At 39.0% G+C, this 18,533-nt stretch overlaps 1 protein-coding gene across 2 annotated transcripts; it reads left to right on the forward strand.

Moving 5' to 3' along the window:
- On the forward strand, window positions 1-8,491 carry YOD1 (YOD1 deubiquitinase). Of its 2 annotated transcripts, XM_079760570.1 has the most exons (4): window positions 1-372; window positions 1,194-1,336; window positions 1,700-1,859; window positions 2,858-8,491. In XM_079760570.1, the coding sequence occupies exons 2-4, from the start codon at window positions 1,250-1,252 to the stop codon at window positions 3,559-3,561; spliced, it is 951 nt and encodes a 316-aa protein (XP_079616696.1). In that variant the 5' UTR covers window positions 1-372; window positions 1,194-1,249; the 3' UTR covers window positions 3,562-8,491. The 2 variants fall into 2 exon arrangements, with proteins under 2 accessions (XP_079616696.1, XP_079616695.1); XM_079760569.1 differs by having other exon boundaries at window positions 2-1,859.
- Window positions 8,492-18,533: the final 10,042 nt, after the last annotated feature.

Consider the following 18,533-nt stretch of genomic DNA (forward strand, 5'->3'; position numbering starts at 1 on the left):
AGCCGTCTTGAGAGGGTGTGACTGTAAAGACAAAAAACTTTGGGGAGGTTAACCCTTTCCTCCTTGAGTCTCCGTGCCTGAGCTGATGACAGCTTAGGGTGTTTGCATATCTTTCTCCTAGGTCAGACTTTCCAAATTAAGAAAACCGACTTAATGGCTGAACCGCGAGCTTCTCTGGACCCATCCACATATTCCGTGGACGTCTACCACCTTTATTACCCCCTCCTACCTCCCACACGATACCTTCTGTTATGGTCATCTTGTAGAACCAAAGAGGAAAACGGCTCCAGCAGGAAAATGGGTCACGAAAGGCGTGAAAAGATTCAAAGGTTACATATAACTTATTCAGAGGTAGAGGTTTTTACAGTGGAGGTGAGTTTGCACATCTCAAACAAACTTTTCACGTGCGCTTGATTCTGTTGATAACCCCACCACCACCACCACCCTCTACGCAGGTTTGGGCTTACTGCTCTATGGAGATGGAAAAAGAACAGTGAGTATGGATTTCTTGCAAGAGTGGTAAATTCAGAGATGTCTTGATTCCTCCTTCAGCTGGGGGTTAAAATCTTCCTTCAAACAGCTCTAATGGTATTTCCCTTTGAAGCCCTATTACAACGCCCAGTCTATTATAGTTGCCCTCTGTGACTATATATCCATTCGGCAAGTACTGACACAGCCATTGGTTCTAGGGATACAGGGTTGAAAGGGGGGGTCACATAATCTAGCATTATCACGTTGCTGTGAAATTCAGGGGTTATGGGTCCTTTACACCCCACCCTCTCTTCCGATTACAGTACTCGCTATACTGAAGGCAGGGATGGAATCATCTTCATCGTTGTATACTCGGGGCCTGAACTGGAATGTGGGTGACACACATTAAGTCCTCTTCGTTCCTTCTCCGCATGCTGCCACCCCCTCCCTGGATGTAGCAATTGCCCTGGGGCCGAGGGCAATGGCACAGTAGGAGTCTGACCTCATACTGAGCTTTCTGAGGTGGCAAATGGACGTTTTCAGGTTACAGTCTCCTGCAGGTGGAAAGGCCAGTCATCCCTTTAACCTCAATGAGTCAATGTTTGCTGCAGCCATGAGTCTATTCCTGAGTCTCTGGTTATTTTTGGCAGGTCCTTTGACTCACTGACCATTCTTGGCATTCATTTGCGTTCTGAACCATGATTCTCTTTCTGCCGGTGTAGTTTGGAAGCCCCAATTTAATCACCTCCGACCTCAGTAAGTGCAAGATCACATTCCAATGTACTGGATTCAGGAACTCCTTCCCCGCCCTCTCGCCTTGAGCATATATGCGGCCGATTGGGATGGCACCTCACTGGATCTGCAGGTAGCAAGACCTTCAGTTCTTTAGAAATACTGATACATCTTCACCCTCCGGCGGCTGAAGGGAGGGGTGGGGTGGGGGAATTCGTTGTCGCTTTAAGAGAACCCGCTCTTCTTCGAGTGCTGAAACGCAGCTGCACCAAAATATCGCGAAAACTGTAGCCGCCAGCGAGTTCTCGCGATGTTTGGCCCGGCGAAGGGTAGCCATTTTGGAGTCCGCTCGGAGGCTGATTGCCCCGGCGGCGGCGGCTGCCATCCTGCTGCCGGGACCAAGGCTGGCCCCACGGCTGTCAGGCCCATGGGTGGCCGGACCGACACGATGTGGCGGCTCCGCTGCAAAGCCAAGGATGGCACCTATGTTTTGCAGGAGCTGTCCAGCCGGACCCGGGTGCGGGAACTCCAGGGCCAAATTGCTGCCATCACGGGGATCGCCCCCGACTGTCAGCGAATCCTCGTTGGATACCCACCCGAGTGCCTGGACCTCAGCAATGGGGATACCATGCTGGGGGATTTGCCCATCCAGTCAGGTAAGGGAATCGAGGCTGGGGCCTGGGGGGAGCCCTGGGAGGATTGCAAGGGGCGAGAGGGAGAACAGCCAGTAAAGGCGAGGTGGCTGTGGGTCGGCCATGGGGCTTTGAGGACCAGGCTAAGGGTAATGGAAGCCCAGAGAACTCGGACGGAAGCCGGGACACGCTGAAAGAGACAGGGAGGTCCCAGCCCCTGCGAGGAGCTCAAAGCCTTGGAGTCCCCCCTTCCTCAAACTGCTTCCTAGTCTTGTCTTGAAAACGTCTCATTCATTTTGTTTTCCCTCGGCATCCACAAAAGCATACATTAAGTAGGACCTGTTTTTCTCTGGTCCTGATGCTTCTTCCGCCCTCTATCCCTGAAAGAAGATAGCAGGTCTGAAGGATGCAGATGCTTTTCTTGCTTGCTTCCCTGGTTTGTTTTTGCCGTCACCTTCATACATACCGCCTTCGGCAGGTGTCCTCACTGTAGCGTTCGCTTTGACACATCCACCAGAGGCCCTGTCAAGTGCTAAGCAGCAGCAGCTATTTCTGCCCAGCATTAAACCTGGGGTAGCAGCAATATTGATCATGAAAAGCTTTCCGCTGTTCTATCTGGGATCTTGTAAACAGCTAACAGGCTGGCTAACTTTCAGGAGGCGGAGAACCCCCTAGCGGTCTAGACTGCGATAAACAGCTTGTGGAAGATGTGTGCTTTTTAAAATACAGAGAGCAAGCATAAGGACATTTTGTTCTTGAAATGTACCTTTTCAAGAAACTATGAAGGTGCTTAACCCCTTCACAGAACTGGGATGCAACCTAAGATGTTTGGTCTTTGTTTGTCTTGAACTTTTATGAAGATTCAGTGAACAAACAGGCTTAGCTGGTGGTCACTTGTTTGCAAAGCTGTATTCTCCCTAGTTACCCTCAGCTTATACTTTTAACTCCTTCTGTTTGTAATTAACAGACTTGGCTTCATCTGTAATTTCTTGGCAGTTCTGGATTTGTTTTCCTTTTAACAGGCGACATGCTGATCGTTGAAGAAGACCAAGCCAGGCCCCACGCCTCACCTGCATTTACCAGACATGGTGCTCCTTGTTATGGCAGGGAAACTGTGCCTGTGCTTACCAGAACCGTGGTCCCAGCAGACAACTCTTGCCTCTTTACCAGTGTGTACTATGTTGTTGAAGGAGGGGTCTTGAATCCAGCTTGTGCCCCTGAGATGAGACGCCTCATAGCACGAATTGTAGCAAGTGATCCAGATTTCTATAGCGAAGCGATACTGGGAAAAACAAATCAAGAGTACTGTGAATGGATCAAAAGGGATGACACTTGGGGAGGAGCTATTGAAATATCGATTTTGTCTAAATTTTATCAATGTGAAATATGTGTGGTGGATACACAGACATTAAGAATTGACCGTTTTGGGGAAGACGCAGGATATTCCAAAAGGGTCCTGCTTATTTATGATGGTGTCCACTATGATCCGCTTCAACGTAACTTTCCTGACCCAGACACCCCTCCTCTGACCATTTTCTCCTCTAATGATGATATTGTTCTTGTACAAGCACTGGAATTAGCAGATGAAGCTAAAAGAAAGAGACAGTTTACTGATGTAAACCGCTTCACCCTGAGATGCATGATATGTCAAAAGGGATTAACTGGACAAGCAGAAGCAAGAGAACATGCCAGGGAGACAGGCCATACCAACTTCGGAGAAGTGTGATCTATGCATGATGAGGATTGAAGCCTACTACCTCACAGATCCAGAAGGTTCTGGGTTTTCCAATAAGCTATTCGTAACCTTAAAGAACAAAGGATACAATGCTTGAATCATCCTTTTAACTTAAAACCACGAAGGCACTGAAATTCCTTGTTAAGATTAAAATTAGTGTGCAAGTTTACAGATGTGTCTACAGCGGTGATACATGCCCTCTTCCTGCTGGGGTAACAGAATAGGTGGTCCTTTCTACCGACTGACACTAACCTGAAGATTGAGTTTTCATGTTGTAAATTAGCACCCAGCAGCATTAACTTGTAGAAGAAAACAGCTGCCTGTTTGGGGTAAAGCGGAAGGCTTCATGTGAGGCCACTGGACATAAACCACAGTGTCTCCAGTAATGTGTCCTTTTAAAAACTCTTGAGTTAATAGTGTCTAAATTATGAATTGATTCCTCAAAAGAAGATACACAGACTTGTCAAAACTGATTTTATATTGCAATTTGGTAGACTTGATAAATGTGTACTTAACCAGTTACAAGTACATTGCAAGCAGTTTTTATAGGGATGAGTCTTTCCCTGAGAATGTTACCTAAAAACAGAAGCTGCTGGTGCCCATTTTAGGATTTTTAGTGCAGAGAAGTAGAATGTATGAGGGAAAAGGTGCCTGAGCAGCTTACTGAAGCTTTAAAAGACCATTGGCCTCGTGTTTTAATGCAACTTATTTATTAATCTTTGTCACATTGGATAAATGTTTAGTTAAGCAGGGTATTTTTTTAACTGAAGTACCATGAAATTTGAATGCTTGAATTTTGCCTTTTTACATAAAGATTTGAAGGGATTTAATTTCCTCAGCTTTTTGTTAAGAGCACTTCCTCCAACTCCTAAAAAAAATCTTGATCTAAAGTGCTAATGATTATGCTTTGGTTTGGTTTTTGGTAGATTTTTGCTTATCTAAACATTATGTTTTTATCTTAGCCTTATCCTGCCACTAATGCTCTTTTAATAATTTCGTCTTTCTGCAAAATATAACTTTGCTTATCCACGATCTTGATCTTTTACTTGGACTTTTGATGAGTTTTAAAGTAATTGGGATAATAATGTGAATGAGTTAGTTTCATTTCCAAAATATGACAGTTTTAAAACTGTTGCCTTACCTGAATAAGCTTCTTCCTAATATTAGATGGATAGCCATTTGCTTGGTGGGCTAATCCTTAAAGCAAACCCTCTAAAACTTAGCTTCACTATGAGATCTTCCAGATAAAAAATTTTCTACCTCTTTTCGTGAATCTTCTGACGATCAGGGATGCTAAATTTTAATTTGTTGTGTATTAGGTCACATAATGTGAAGAGGCTTAATGTTGTGAAGTTTTGTTAGTTTGGTCTCATTTTTATTAAGTATCTCACTTAGAAAACTAATGGTATACTTGCAAGCACTAAAAATCTTTTTCACCATATCTTGTTGACAAATGTTACACAATTGAGATTTACTTTTAGCACTTTCACTTGGTGGAGGTAGCCATATTAAATTAGGGAACATATAAGCAATGTAGGGGAAAAGTACCTTTAAGGAACAAGTCACAAAATATACAGGAAATCATTAGATGACCTTTTTTTAGTACTTTTTATGTGAATAGCCTCTTTAGGCAAAAGTTGCTATGGTCAGTATAACTTAAAAGTGTTTAATTTTCTATTTTACTGAGCCTTAAAAATAGCACTTGTAAGTTTGTGATAATTAATGTTTGGCAATCATAATGTGTACAAATGAATATGATTGAAAATCTCTTGGTACCTGTCTGTCCTCCAGTCTAAAGGTTTTTGTATCTCTTACTTTTCCCAGAAAATACTAAATTGAAAATTCTAAGTGAAGAGTATACTACTGGGTAACACCTATCAAATTGTTTTCCTTCCTTTCTTAGGTACTTCAGGAACCAAACTTGACATTTACTAACTGGAATTTTAGAGAAGTATATTCATGCAACAAATATTTATTGAGTAACTTATAATGTACCGGGCATCTATTGATGTGTTTCCCAACATAAACTTCTGTCACTTTAAAATTGAGTATACTCTGTCTACATTGAGTTACGTTAGCAAATAGAAAAAGAACCTGATATTTTATAAAAAATTTTTTGGTATAGTTAAGCTTATGCTTTGATAGCAAGTGTCAAGTGTTTGTTCAGGGGATCTTATTTTTTCTAGTTTACTGTTGTCTAAGTTGTCCATTCACCAATGGGAAACTGACATTGCTCTCATTAATGGCTTTTTAAAATTGATCAGCTGCTGAAATTCAGCACTAGGACTTTAATGTTCTGATCATGGAAAATTCAAGATGGCAGCATTTGACTTAATTGTTGAGGATTAAAAATCTAATCTTGTACTCATTCTAAACTCAAGTTTATGAGCCTCACAGAATTTATAGTTTGTTACTGTACTTATTAAACTCTTGAAATTACTTTATTAATGTGTAAATTCTAATCTTGAGAATTTAAAAACCTATGGGTTTAGTACTTGCAGTGGAAAGAAACTTTTTCTTAAATTTGTGCTTGAGCAGAATGAAACCATTCTTCCTAGTCATTGTTTTTGACTGCCATACAAGCATATTTTTTTAATTAAAATGAAAATAGTTTACATTAGTGGCTGAATGAAGATTGTGCTTTCCCATCCCCCACTCCTTTCCATTATTCTTCTTTCCCTTACTCTTTGGATTTAAAAATTAGGTGTAGGGCTATAAAGATGCACTTCTAGAGAGAGTGATTTCAGAAGCTAAAATTATATCCTTGGTAATTTGTTGATGTGATAGCCACTTAAGACACCATCTTCTGTTAATGTCTGTGGTTGATTTTTTAAATTATTTCCCATGCATGAAAAATGGGTAAAGTCAAGTGGTACCCTTGAGAGTTTGGCTGCTGGTCAGCTTGACCCTATTGGAAAAAACTAACCTAGTCATGCCACTTGATTATTACATGAAGTTCACGTGCCCACAAAATCAATCAGGAATGAATTATCTATACATGCCCCTAAGTGCCCATGCCTAATCTGCTTATCAAGCCTATTCTTTTTATCCTATGAAGGCTTTATAATATAGATGTTGCAGGCTACCCTAGCTAAACATAGTTTTCTCTGTCTTTTTTGAAAAAAAAAATTAGAATGAGGAATATGCAAGATTAGTGGCAGAGTGATTTTTTTTCTTTACGAATTAGATGGCCTTCCTAAACTTCCATGTATTAAGATTTATGTTCTATCATGTGTTGAAATAGGCATTTGTTATTATTTGCAGCACTTTAAAAAATATGAAATAAAAGTTTACATGTTAGCCCTCTCCAGGGATCTTAAAGACATTAAAATATAATTCTTGAGCTGCTTGCAATCAGCTATTCACAATTAACAATTACCATCAGTGTATAGTGTATCCAGTGGTACAACATTCTGGTGTTTTGATAACATTAGCACACAATTTCAGTAACTATTAGGAGCATGCTCTGTGCCCTAGCATTCAAAATGTTAATTCTGTAATGTGATTGTTCTTTTATCATTCATTGTACAGTGCAGTATTCAAATTTGTCCTTATAGCACAAAGATGACTGTAACAACTTTGAAAAGATTAGATTCTTAAAACTCATCTTTTGTTTCTAGGCAAACTTATTTTAAGGGAGCTGATTTTTGAGTCAGAGGCCTTAAAAGTATCATACGTAATAAGCAACATTTTTAAGAGTACAGTGAAACACTTGATTTGAATAAGCTATTTACTAACTAAAGATGTTTTCTTAACTAAAAGTTACAATATTTCAGCACATTTCATCCAATTTAGAATGTAAAACTTTCCTGGTTGTAGGAAAGGGTTTTATATTTTTTTCTTCTGCAAAAATTGGCTGGTATTGTGTTTATAGTGCTTAGCATATTTGACTTTGAAGAAATTATTACATTGATAATTGAATTGTGGGGTGCTGATTTCGGTCTTGGTTCATATGACTCTTAAAGAGATTGATAGCCCTCCCATGCTGTTTTAGAGTGAAGGGACAAAGGGGTGGGAGGATAAACTACCACTTAAACAGAAGAGACCCTCAAATGGCTGCTTTCCTAGTCATGAATTATGCTTTTTGGGAAAATTTTCAAGCAATGCCTTTGTGTGACCTTAAGCCTTCTCCCCTGGCATAGAATGTAGCAGGGTCATAACTGAAAAGCTAGTCATTAAAATATAAAACCATGAATATAAGCATTTTGGTATGATGCCTTTTTATACTTGTTTTTAAAAATACACACCTGCAACTAGAGTGTAGGGATGATTTGGTGAAGTTGTAGGTCAAAAAAAAGAAGATTAACCTAAGAAAGCTTTAGAATGTCTACTAAGATAACATAAGCCTGACTTTATAACTGATATGGGATATGTAGCTGTTTGTAGCCCATAAGTTACTGAAAAGGACCAGGGCACCCAGTTCTCGTCAGTTTTCCAGTTCACCTTGGTGCCATTCAGGATTCAAGTTGTTTACAGGAAATGCAATTTCCATAGCAAAATAATTCTTCCTTTTAAAAAGTATTGAATTCAGCTTAAGATACAAAATAAATATGGATAGCTTGTCAAGCAGGATATATTTTCTGCATTAATGCAGTAGAAGAGGAACACCTGAAGCAGGAAGAAAACCACAAAGACTGTCAGACCAAGAGCTTTAGACCGTAGCTTGGAAAAGTAGTAGGGAAGAGCAAACCAGAACAAAGTTCTGTTTTTCTTATTAAAAAGATTTTTCTTAAGGAAAATGGACAGTGCTTTGTGGTTTTAACAATGTTCTTTGGTCTGTTTGTCAGTATTTTTTTTTTCCAGTTAGTGCACTGCTGCTACCTGGGAGATGTCCAATTTTATTTTGTACAATTCTTATGAGATATTGCCATTGTCATTAAGATGCATTGATTTTATTTATGAAGTGTATGATTTTAAATATGCAAATGCTGTATGAAATGACTTGTTTTAAAGGAATAAATGAAGTGAAAATACTGTTGTCTGAGCCTATTTTGGGGTGAGGCAAGAGGGCCAGTGAATAGCTGCTATATTCAAGTTGCATAGTATTCATTATCAAAAGCTAATAGACTACTGCTTTGTCTTGTGTACCAGAACCTGTCAAATCTTACTCTGTGGGTGGAGTCTTAATGACTTCAGCAGGAGAAACTACATTTCTTCTTTGTAACACCAGAGGGCATTTGAAATTTCCCTTCCTAACTCCATCTTTTCTGTTGTGCAGTCAGCTCCTGAGAGTTGGATTTCAACATCTGTTGCTGACAAATTGTCCAGTTGTGAAGGCTGAATATTCCCTTAGTTTATAAAGGAGAGCTGTGTGAACTTAGATCTATTTGCAACCTCCAACAGCTCTCCTGGAGAATTTACTTAATCTTTGACAATATTGACATTTAAACATTTATTTGAAACAACACTGGAGTTACTAGACTTGGCCAGTTTAGACTCTCATTGAAAGCTTTAAAATTATGGAAATGGAACCATAATGTAATTAATTAATTTTCGCACCAGGACGAAATATATCTTTGGAGTCAGTATAACTCCAGCGTAAGAATAATAAGTCAGGCCAAACCTCATATATAAAGGTCTGTAAGAAATCTCATAGTGTGTGCAATGGCAGTTGGTTGAACAATAACAGTACCCAAAATGTATTCATCACATTACCGGGAACTTGTTAGAAATTCAGATTCTCTGAAAGAAAAGAGGTCAGCAACCTGAGGTTCTAGAAGAAAGAACACGGACCAATAAGGGGTGAATATTGCAAAATAAAATTTACCTAAAACAAATGAAAAGAAATGCTTTAATATTAAAGCTCAAGTATGATATAGCCTCCTACATTATAAGAAACAAATCTAGCCCTGACCGGTTTGGCTCAGTGGATAGAGCATCGGCCTGTGGACTCAAGGGTCCCAGGTTTGATTCCGGTCAAGGGCATGTACCTTGGTTGCGGGCACATCCCCAGTAGGGGGTGTGCAGGAGGCAGCTGATCGATGTTTCTCTCTCATCAATGTTTCTAACTCTCCCTCTCCCTCTCTGTAAAAAATCAATAAAATTGAAAAAAAAATCTAGAAATTATTAAGACCCTGACATATTGAAAATTTTGTGTCAAATGCTAGTTATGGAATGAATGGATATTACAAAAAGAACTTCCCTGGGAGAAGGGGAAGCTCTTTTTTCCCCTTTTTCTCCTCTTTACCATCCCATTAGTGTTTGGAAAGGAGTACAGTAGAGGCTGCAAATCAGGACTCCTATAGTTGGTAGTAGTATATACTATGCTTATTTATATCTAAGCCTATAATGAGAGATTCAAGAATAGAAAAGCAGGCATCTCAAATACTTTTTTCTACTTTAAAAATTTGTTTTGACTTGAATTGTCTTTGTCTCTTGTTTATAGATTTTGAGGGTCGTTATCAGATGAAATAATTGCCAGCTTATTATGAACATATTTCCCTAAGCTTCCTAAAACTTTCCTAATTTCTCTGTGTGTGTGGTTTTTTTGAATCAAGAATTCCCTCTTTGCTTTAGTAACCGCCTCTCTCTTAACTGCTTCTCTACCTCTCTGTACTTCTGAAATTCCTTCTGTACACCAAGAAGAGTTTTCTGATCTTACTCCCATGGCATTTCTTGTATTCAAATGAAGGGCTTCATTACTGAATCTTAAGATAGTAGAGCAGATGTCACGGTGACTTGGCCATGTTCTAAAACCCTAAAGATGGCCCTCTTAAATAATTGCAGTTAGGCTGAGAGTTGTTCATTTGAAGTTAAAGCTTACCCAGCTGTCAAGTTCAAAACAAATGCTGATGTTAAGTACAAAATATAGACAAAATTATTCCTGATAACCCCTTAATCGGCTCATAGAACAGAGTAGATAGGCATTACCATAACTTAGTAAGTCCAACACAGCTAGTCCCCTCCCCAGTTTTGGAAGAGTTCATGCTCACTCCTGGAGTGCAACTCTTTAAGGTACCAATTTACAGGGAGTGTGGTTCTCTAGGAACCACATTGGTGGAACCGGGAATTCAATCCCTGATCCCCTGCTTCTGTGAAGCTGCCAGAAGCACCTTTCAGTATCTCAGCCACCGATTCTGGAATAGAAGAATGACTACAGGGAAAAAGTGGCCCCAAATGTTCATCCGACCTCTGTCCTCCTTCTGATCCAAGCCTGGCAGGTGTTCAAACTCTTCACTGTATTTCCAGCTCTCCATTGCTTCAGGAGAAGAGTGTGTCACAAGTCCTAGTCGAGAATGACCAGAAATGGAAGTCCTTGTTTCTTATGATAATCAATAAACAACTACCATAACATTTGTTTAAAAAGATATAATCTTAGGCATGGAAATAATAGGTATGAAGCAAATTATTTAATAACACACTTTTTCTATCAACAGTGGGGGGGGGGAGGGATAGTAAGAATTAGTGTTTTTTTAGAACTGTCCAGATGGAAGAAGCACTTTATCAAATAACCACGAAAATTTATAGCACAGTTTATTTCAATCCTGTTGAATATTTATATCGAATTAAATAGAAAATGTGTCATTTATCTTGGAATAAGTATAATTTTTTAGAGTCTATTATTTGGGGTATTTCACAAAATTATCCATCCCTAATTGATTCATCTTTCTCTTAATAATTTTATTGGAAGAGTTAATTTTCCCAAAACTTTATTATGGCGTAAACTAAATCAAGTTTTAAACCTACAAAACCAATGAACAGACTGAATTATGTTGACTTTCTGCCAAAATAATCCTTTCCATTAGGTCCATCTTTTAATATTCAGCCTTATATTCTTACTCTTACTCTCTAATATTGAAGACTTAGAAAATGATCTTGGATTTGGCTAGAAACAGCTAAAGTCATACTATATCTCAGATAAACTGTTAAGCAGTTTTCTTTAACAAACCCTTATTGAGCTTCTGCTTCTTGTAAGAAATGGTATAAAAATACTTCAGGATTACAAGGTTAGTTGCTCAATAAGCATTTTTGAATATTAATGTTTCAGGAACTGCATTACGTCCTGGGTATACATTGTGGTGTTAAGGGTGGGGGGGGGGGGGAGAAACATAAGTAATGCTATAAAAATAGAAATACAAGTGCCATGAAGAGAATAATGGGATCGGATAGTCTATAAAAGTGGTGAATCTTGGAAAGCCTTTTTGAGAAAGTGATATTTAAGCTGAAACCTGAAGCATAAATAGAAGTTAGTTGAAGAGTAAGAAGGGCATTTTAAGTAGGGAGTATAGCATTTGAAGACACTATATTGCAAGGGAAAATGAAATATTTTGCAGGCCAGTCAGGCCATACTGTGGTAACAGGGAAAGAGGGATGTGAGATGAAGTTTTAGAAGCAATCAAGGGTCCAGATTTGCAACATCTATAGGCTATATTAAGCATTTACTGTAATTCATATTTATCACATTCTATTTGCTTATTTACTTTATATTTGTGTCCCTACATAGTTTGTTCATAAGAGCAGGGACTATTTTTCTCTCAGAACCATTTTACTCCCAACACTGAACAAAGTACTGGACACATAGTAGATGTTCAATATATATTTGAATGAATGAACATTTAAACAAATGAAGTCAATGTGTCATTTAAGAATAAAGTTGTCCTAAGAGCATTGGGAGGATATTAAAGCATTTTAAGGAAAGCATTAGACTTACCTTTCTCCAAGTTGTTTTAACTGCTCTATGGGGAAAGAATTGAAGGGGACAAGAGTAAAAGTGGATTACTAGTTAGGAGGAGGCTCCTGCAGTAATCTGTAAGTGATGGTGGTAATAATTATAATAGCATTTGTTGAGTGCTTACAAGGTACTGAACATTTTTCATGCGTTATATAATCTTCACAGTAACTTTATGAGACATACTATTATCATCTCTATTTTGTAGATACAGTTACTGAGGATTAGAGAAGTTTGATAACTTCCTCAAGGATGAAGAGCCAATAAATGGATGATGGCTTGGACTAGGTAAATCTCAAAAGAAGATGATTTTAATATATTTTGGAGATAGGATCTCCAGGACTTAATGACACTGGGGAGTAATAGAGAGGGAAGCATCTAGAGTGTTTCTCAGGGTTTTTACTCAAACAATTGGTGGAGGAAAGTGACCCTTATTGACCCACGGAAAATGAAAGGAGAGACTATTTGGGAGGAATAAAGAAAATAATAATTTGAACATACTACGTTTGAGATATTTGTGACTCGCCTAAAAGAAGATGGCAACTATAGGTTTAAAGTTTAAAATGTCTAAACATAAAGATCTACATTTGGACTTGTTGACCTACAAATAGTTAAAAGTTATGTGGATGGAAGAGGTCAACTAGAGAGACTGTATTATGAGAGGAAGGCTCAGAACCCAACTCCCAACATTTGGAAGTCAGATAAAGGAAAAAGAGAGCATTTTTAAGGCAGTTAAAAAAGGAAAAGCCACCAAAGAAGAGTTTAGAGATGCATAAACATTACATGTTATGAATCCAAGAGAAAATAGTTGCTTAAGAAACAGAATGTGGCCAACTGTTCTGTTGGATGTTATGAAAAGAATCAAGTTAGAGAAGGATTGGAAGAGTCTGTAGAATTTGGTAACTTGGAGTTGATGGATGAACTTAAGCTATTTCAGGCAGTAGTGGGAAAAGAAGCCAGATGGATGTAGGTTGGAGTAAATAGGGTGTCTGGTTAAAGATATAGCAGGCTAAACATATTCATTGATCTGCACTCTCCCAAATCTGCAATGGGATTTTGAAATGCATAAACTCTACAGGACAAACAGATAGTGAGGTAAATAATACCTACAAAATTTTGGAAGCTAGCCAGCAGTAGATGAATGGTAGCTAACCTAACAGATTTCAAAAAAAAAACCTGAATCCTAAGCCAGCAACCCTATTTTTTCCAGGGATTCTCCCCAAAACTCAAGAATTGGTGATATTAGCGCCTCTGGAAACAGGGGTGGGAAAAATCAGGAGGATGGGTAGAGAGTCTGGTTAAAGAAGTTAGCCTCTCAGGTTTCCTCTTCCACTCTGAGCAGCTAAAAGATTGCTACATTTCCTCGCAGGAGAGTGTGAAACAGAGGCTCTCTGTCTAAAACTAAGGAATGAAGTGCTATTTTACATACCAGATGTTGGGACCAACAACCTTCTCATACAAAGCTCTGAAAATGCTAGTGGCGAGAATTATGTCCTTCAGGCAGAATTTTGAAATACTCTTCTCTGAGAAATCTTCTCTGAGGATTCCAACCAGGCCAAAAAAACAAACAAACAAACAACAACAACAAAAACCTAAAGATATTGACATAAAAAATTTTCCAACCAAATGGCCCCAAAAAAATCACTCTACAGTGAAATCCACAGTCAACTAGCCCCATTATTTTAACATCAAGGCCCAATAATGATGTAAAAGAGAGGATTGCAGGGATAGAGTTCATGAGATAGATCCAGAGCACATGTAGATGGTGGGGTTATAGGAAAGACATTTTCTTTGTTGTGCCAAAAGAAAAGAAGAAAATGGGTTCAAAGGAAGGTATGTCTGTAAATTTGGTGATTGGAAGATGGAATTACTGCCTCTGAGCTGCTGTTTTTCTTACCAAATTTTTCAAATTCTGTGGTAAAATTGTTATCTGAAAATGAAGGGAGCAAAAAGGGTGCAAGGTTATTATTGGAGGTTGTTATTCATGAATTCATAGTAGTGCCAATCTGCTTGTTGTATGATTAACAAGAAATGTTAGTGGTTTGAAGGAACCCAATGATAACCAATCTAAAGGAAGAGTAGGGAATACTGGTATGTGGAGTAGAAGGTGAAAGCTGACATCCTGGGAGGTTGGGCATTTACAGCGAGGAGAGAGGTGGTAACAGTCTAATCAATTTCTTGCTTATAACTATTGTCACAAGTGTGTATTTCATGGCAATGTCTATTGCTAACAATGAATAAATATTAATAAATTATAGTATATTTAATGCAAATTCTATGAAGAATGTTCCAAGAAATAAGTTTGAGAAGCAAAATTCTTAAATTTGCAGTTTCAACAAAAGTTCTGTGTAGAGCTGGTAGGAGCTTGGTAGGAGATCTAAATATTATTCAGTAATGTTCACTGGAATTTTCCAGTATTGAATATTTGCTACATGTACAGTTCTTTGTAAATACTATTAAACCTAATATTTCTTATTTATTAAATAACTTGAGATATCCATAATTATAAGTAAATAACATAAAGAATGTTAGAAGCATTTTAAGAAAAAGAAAATAGGTCAACCCATTGCTGGGTGTTTTAAATCATTGTAATATAAACCATCATCATCTGGGGCCTTCATAGTACCTCAGACGCAGGTATATTCATGACATCAAAAGGTCAAAAACTTCTGAAAACAATCCTGATTGTTCTCAGAGCCAGTGCCTACTACTTCTAAGAGCGATTTACAGTTTAATAGTATGTCAAAAGACAAAATTAAGGGAAAAAGCAGTAAGCAAAATTGTAGCAGTAGATAATTACTAACATGATCTAAAATATGAATTTTTAGGGCAATTTTCTTAAAGGACTTCAATTGCTAAAAAGTTCCTCATCAGTCTTGTCATTAATATATCCTATAAAATAAAAGGCTAATACGCAAATCAACCGAACGATGGAACAACCGGTTGCTATGATGCACACTGAACACCAGGGGCAGACACTCAATGCAGGAGCTGCCCCCTGGTGGTCCATGCACTCCCACAGGGGGAGCGCTGCTCAGCCAGAAGCTGGGCTTACAGCTGGTGAGCTGCCTCCGTGGCAGCGCTAAGGATGTCCAACTGCTGGCTTAGGCCCACTCCCCTGACATCTAAGGGCTCCAAGACTGTGAGAGGGCGCAGGCTGGGCTGAGGGACACCCCTCTCCCCTACCCCCCCCTGCCCTGAGTGCATGAATTTCATGCACCAGGCCACTAGTAATATCGTAATAGAATAGAAGAGTTATTCACAGAAAAATCTCATGCCCTTTGCAAATTTAAATTTTACAAGGAGAGAAAACAGTTACATTCTAGTGAATTAAATATATATATATATATGTAGTGTTAAGAGATTATAGTGTAGCATGCCCCATACCATCCTATTCCAAAAGAAAGTGGTACTTACTAGTAAGCTGAACCTTGAAGTAAGTATAAGACTAATCCTGGAGAATAGGGTGGGAACAGGTCCAAGGAAAGGTCACAGCATGTGAAAAGGCCCAAAAGCATGAAAACATGGCAGTTTCATAAATATAAATATGACTATAGTAAAGAATATACTAGATGAATATGTGATAGGAGATGCCAGCTCATGAAGGTCTTTTTATGTCATATGGGGACTTAGAATTTCATCTTGAATGCTATGAAAATATATCAAAGCATTTTGAGAGGAATGAAACTCAGATGTGCATCTATAAAATGGAAGATATAAAACAAGGAATTTCTGTAGTTTCTTTTACATTTAATAACCTATGATTCTACATGTAGTAAAATCCTGAGTCAGAGTAGGGAGGATGAGGAGCTAAAAAGAGATATGAGCACAATCTCATGGCAACATGGGAGGATTGCTGGGAGGTGTTAAGTCTGAGAGAGATTAGGTATAGTGATGCTGTTAGTTGGCATTCGGAAACAGGTTTGAGGGGCAGGGGTCAGATGAGTTAAATTTTGAACACATTAAGATTTGGTGTTTCTTACAAACTCTCTGATGCTAATAGATGACCTCAGCCCTCAAACTTTCATTAACACTTGGAGGAAAAGAACTACTGAATCCTCTAAATGTCCATGATAGATGGGCCCAAGTAACACTGCTCCCAAAAAAGAAAAAAGAAAAAAAGCTGCTCCCAGGAACTACTTAATGGTTAAGCAATTTCAGAACTCCTTAATCCAAATCCAGTTAATACACCCTTTAATTTCCATCTAATTATATTAGGATTAACACTGATATCACTTTGGTGAGAACTTAGTGATCTAATTCATCTTAATCTGGCCTATCAATTCCAAATTCTGATCACCTTTATCCAAATCCTTCCCTAGCTGTTTTATCTTTAAAGAAAGCCCTTTTTAATATTTTTATTGATTTCAGAGAGGAAAGGAGAAGGAGAAGTAGAAACATCAATGATGAGAGAGAATCATTGATCAGCTGCCTCCTGCACACCCCCTACTGGGAATCCAGCCCACAACCTGGGCATGTGTCCTGACCAGGACTTGAACTGTGACCTCCTGGTTCATAGGTTGATGCTCAACCACTGAGCCACACTGGCTGGGCTAAAGCAAGCTCTTGAGGAATAAAACCTTTCCTCCTCTGAACATGTTAGAAATATGTTCAGAAATATACTCAGCACACTGTAGCCTGCCCAATACCATGAACATAGTGGGCACCCAGCATTTCTTAGGGATGGTGATAATATATGTTCAAAGTAACTTCCTTTTTTCTTTAAAGAAGAAAGAGACACTGGTAGAATGTGACTATAATGTGAGTGAACAAGTATCGTGAATGGTTAGAATGGAGGCCCACGAATATTTTTCAGAGTTTGCCAGTAAAAGGTGTCCCAAGAGGAAAGATTACCCAATGACTGTCTATGGTATATTTCAATTTTGAAGGTGTGTGTGTGTGTGTGTGTGTGTGTGTGTGTGTGTATAGAAGTGTGCTTGAGTGAGGAAGTGAGATGCCTCGCTGGGAGGCTGTACTGAGAAAGGAAATAGTAAACTAGCCTCTGACAGTCAAGGAGATGACTGCCCCACAACAGCATGCCAGGATGGAGGAGTGAGGACACAGATGAGTCAGGTGAGCTGGACTGTAATCAGTCTGCATGGAGTCAAGTCACCAAACAGGAATTCATACACAAAGAGCAATGACACACATGCCACACGCCTCCTCCAAAGATGACCTGCATCAATCAGGGAGCCCAGTCTCTCCGATATGTCTGGGTTTTGGAGTCCTCTCTTCCCTCTAGACCAGGCCTCCTTCCCAATTCTCTCGGAACCTTAGAGACTTGGTATTTTTCCAAGAGAGCAGAGAAAAACAAAAAAAAGATTCCAGGGTAAAACATTTAAAGACATAGAGGATAAAAAAACATGACATGCATGATGGTGATTTATTTCAGCCTGGGTGTATGTATGTTTTGAGGAGGCAGGAGAGGAGGGAGGGGCGACGCTTGTAAGTAACTTCAACTGTAATGTTCCTGTTCCGGTTCTTGAACTGGGCGATAGGTACATTTCAATTAGCTGAAATAGTTCATACTTTTCCAAAAGATGTCTAAAAGGAAAGAGGAACAGAAAGATCTCGTTGTCTATGTCCCTGTGTCTACCTGGTAAAAGGAGCTCTTCTTCACTATTTCGATTTTATTATAAACTGAAAAACACGGTCAATTCACAAACAAGACTGTGCCTGCTATCCCTTTGAGGTTAATCCTCACAAGCCAATTCATTTTTTATTTTTACTTTTTTAGCAAATGTTCACATTACACACCTATGAAGCTGGATCAACTTCAGTGACTTCATCCATGGGTGTAACTCGGGTTAATTGAACTCCTGAGTAGGAGGTGCCCTTCCTCTTTCATTAGTATTGTGACATCATACATGTTTGAATGACACATCATGAAGAGAGGTCATTGCCCTTAAATGCTCAATCAGCTCTGCCATCCATATCCTGCTGACAGGGTACTGGATTTCTCCAGGGTTCCTCAAGTCTCCTTCCTCCTCGCCAGTCCTGCCCCACCGCTTCTCTACCTTGGCTCCAGGATCATTGCACTTCTCAATTCCTACCCAACTATGATCATAGAAAGAGAAACGATGAAAGCCATGTGTCACCTTGTTATGAAAGATATGCATAGTGACAAGACAGAAATGAGATGGGAAAGGATGAATCTAATGGCTAGAATTAGACCTGCCAATTATCTGAGTGTTTCATGTTTCCCACTTAGGATTTTCTCCGAAGTAGAGGCTGACTGGCATCATACTGGTACGTGGCAAGTTTGCCGTCATGGCGCCTAAATGGAAATCTCTGC

This window comes from Cnephaeus nilssonii (assembly GCF_951640355.1).
Source record: "Cnephaeus nilssonii genome assembly, chromosome: 21".
In the NCBI taxonomy this organism is placed as follows: Eukaryota; Metazoa; Chordata; class Mammalia; order Chiroptera; family Vespertilionidae; genus Cnephaeus; species Cnephaeus nilssonii.

Bases quoted from the DNA above. Each gene is read 5' to 3' on its own strand.
- YOD1 (XM_079760569.1), top strand. From the start codon at position 1,514: ATGTTTGGCCCGGCGAAGGGTAGCCATTTTGGAGTCCGCTCGGAGGCT. The intron at 1,860-2,857 runs GTAAGGGAATCG...TCCTTTTAACAG, and splicing joins GGATTTGCCCATCCAGTCAG to GCGACATGCTGATCGTTGAA.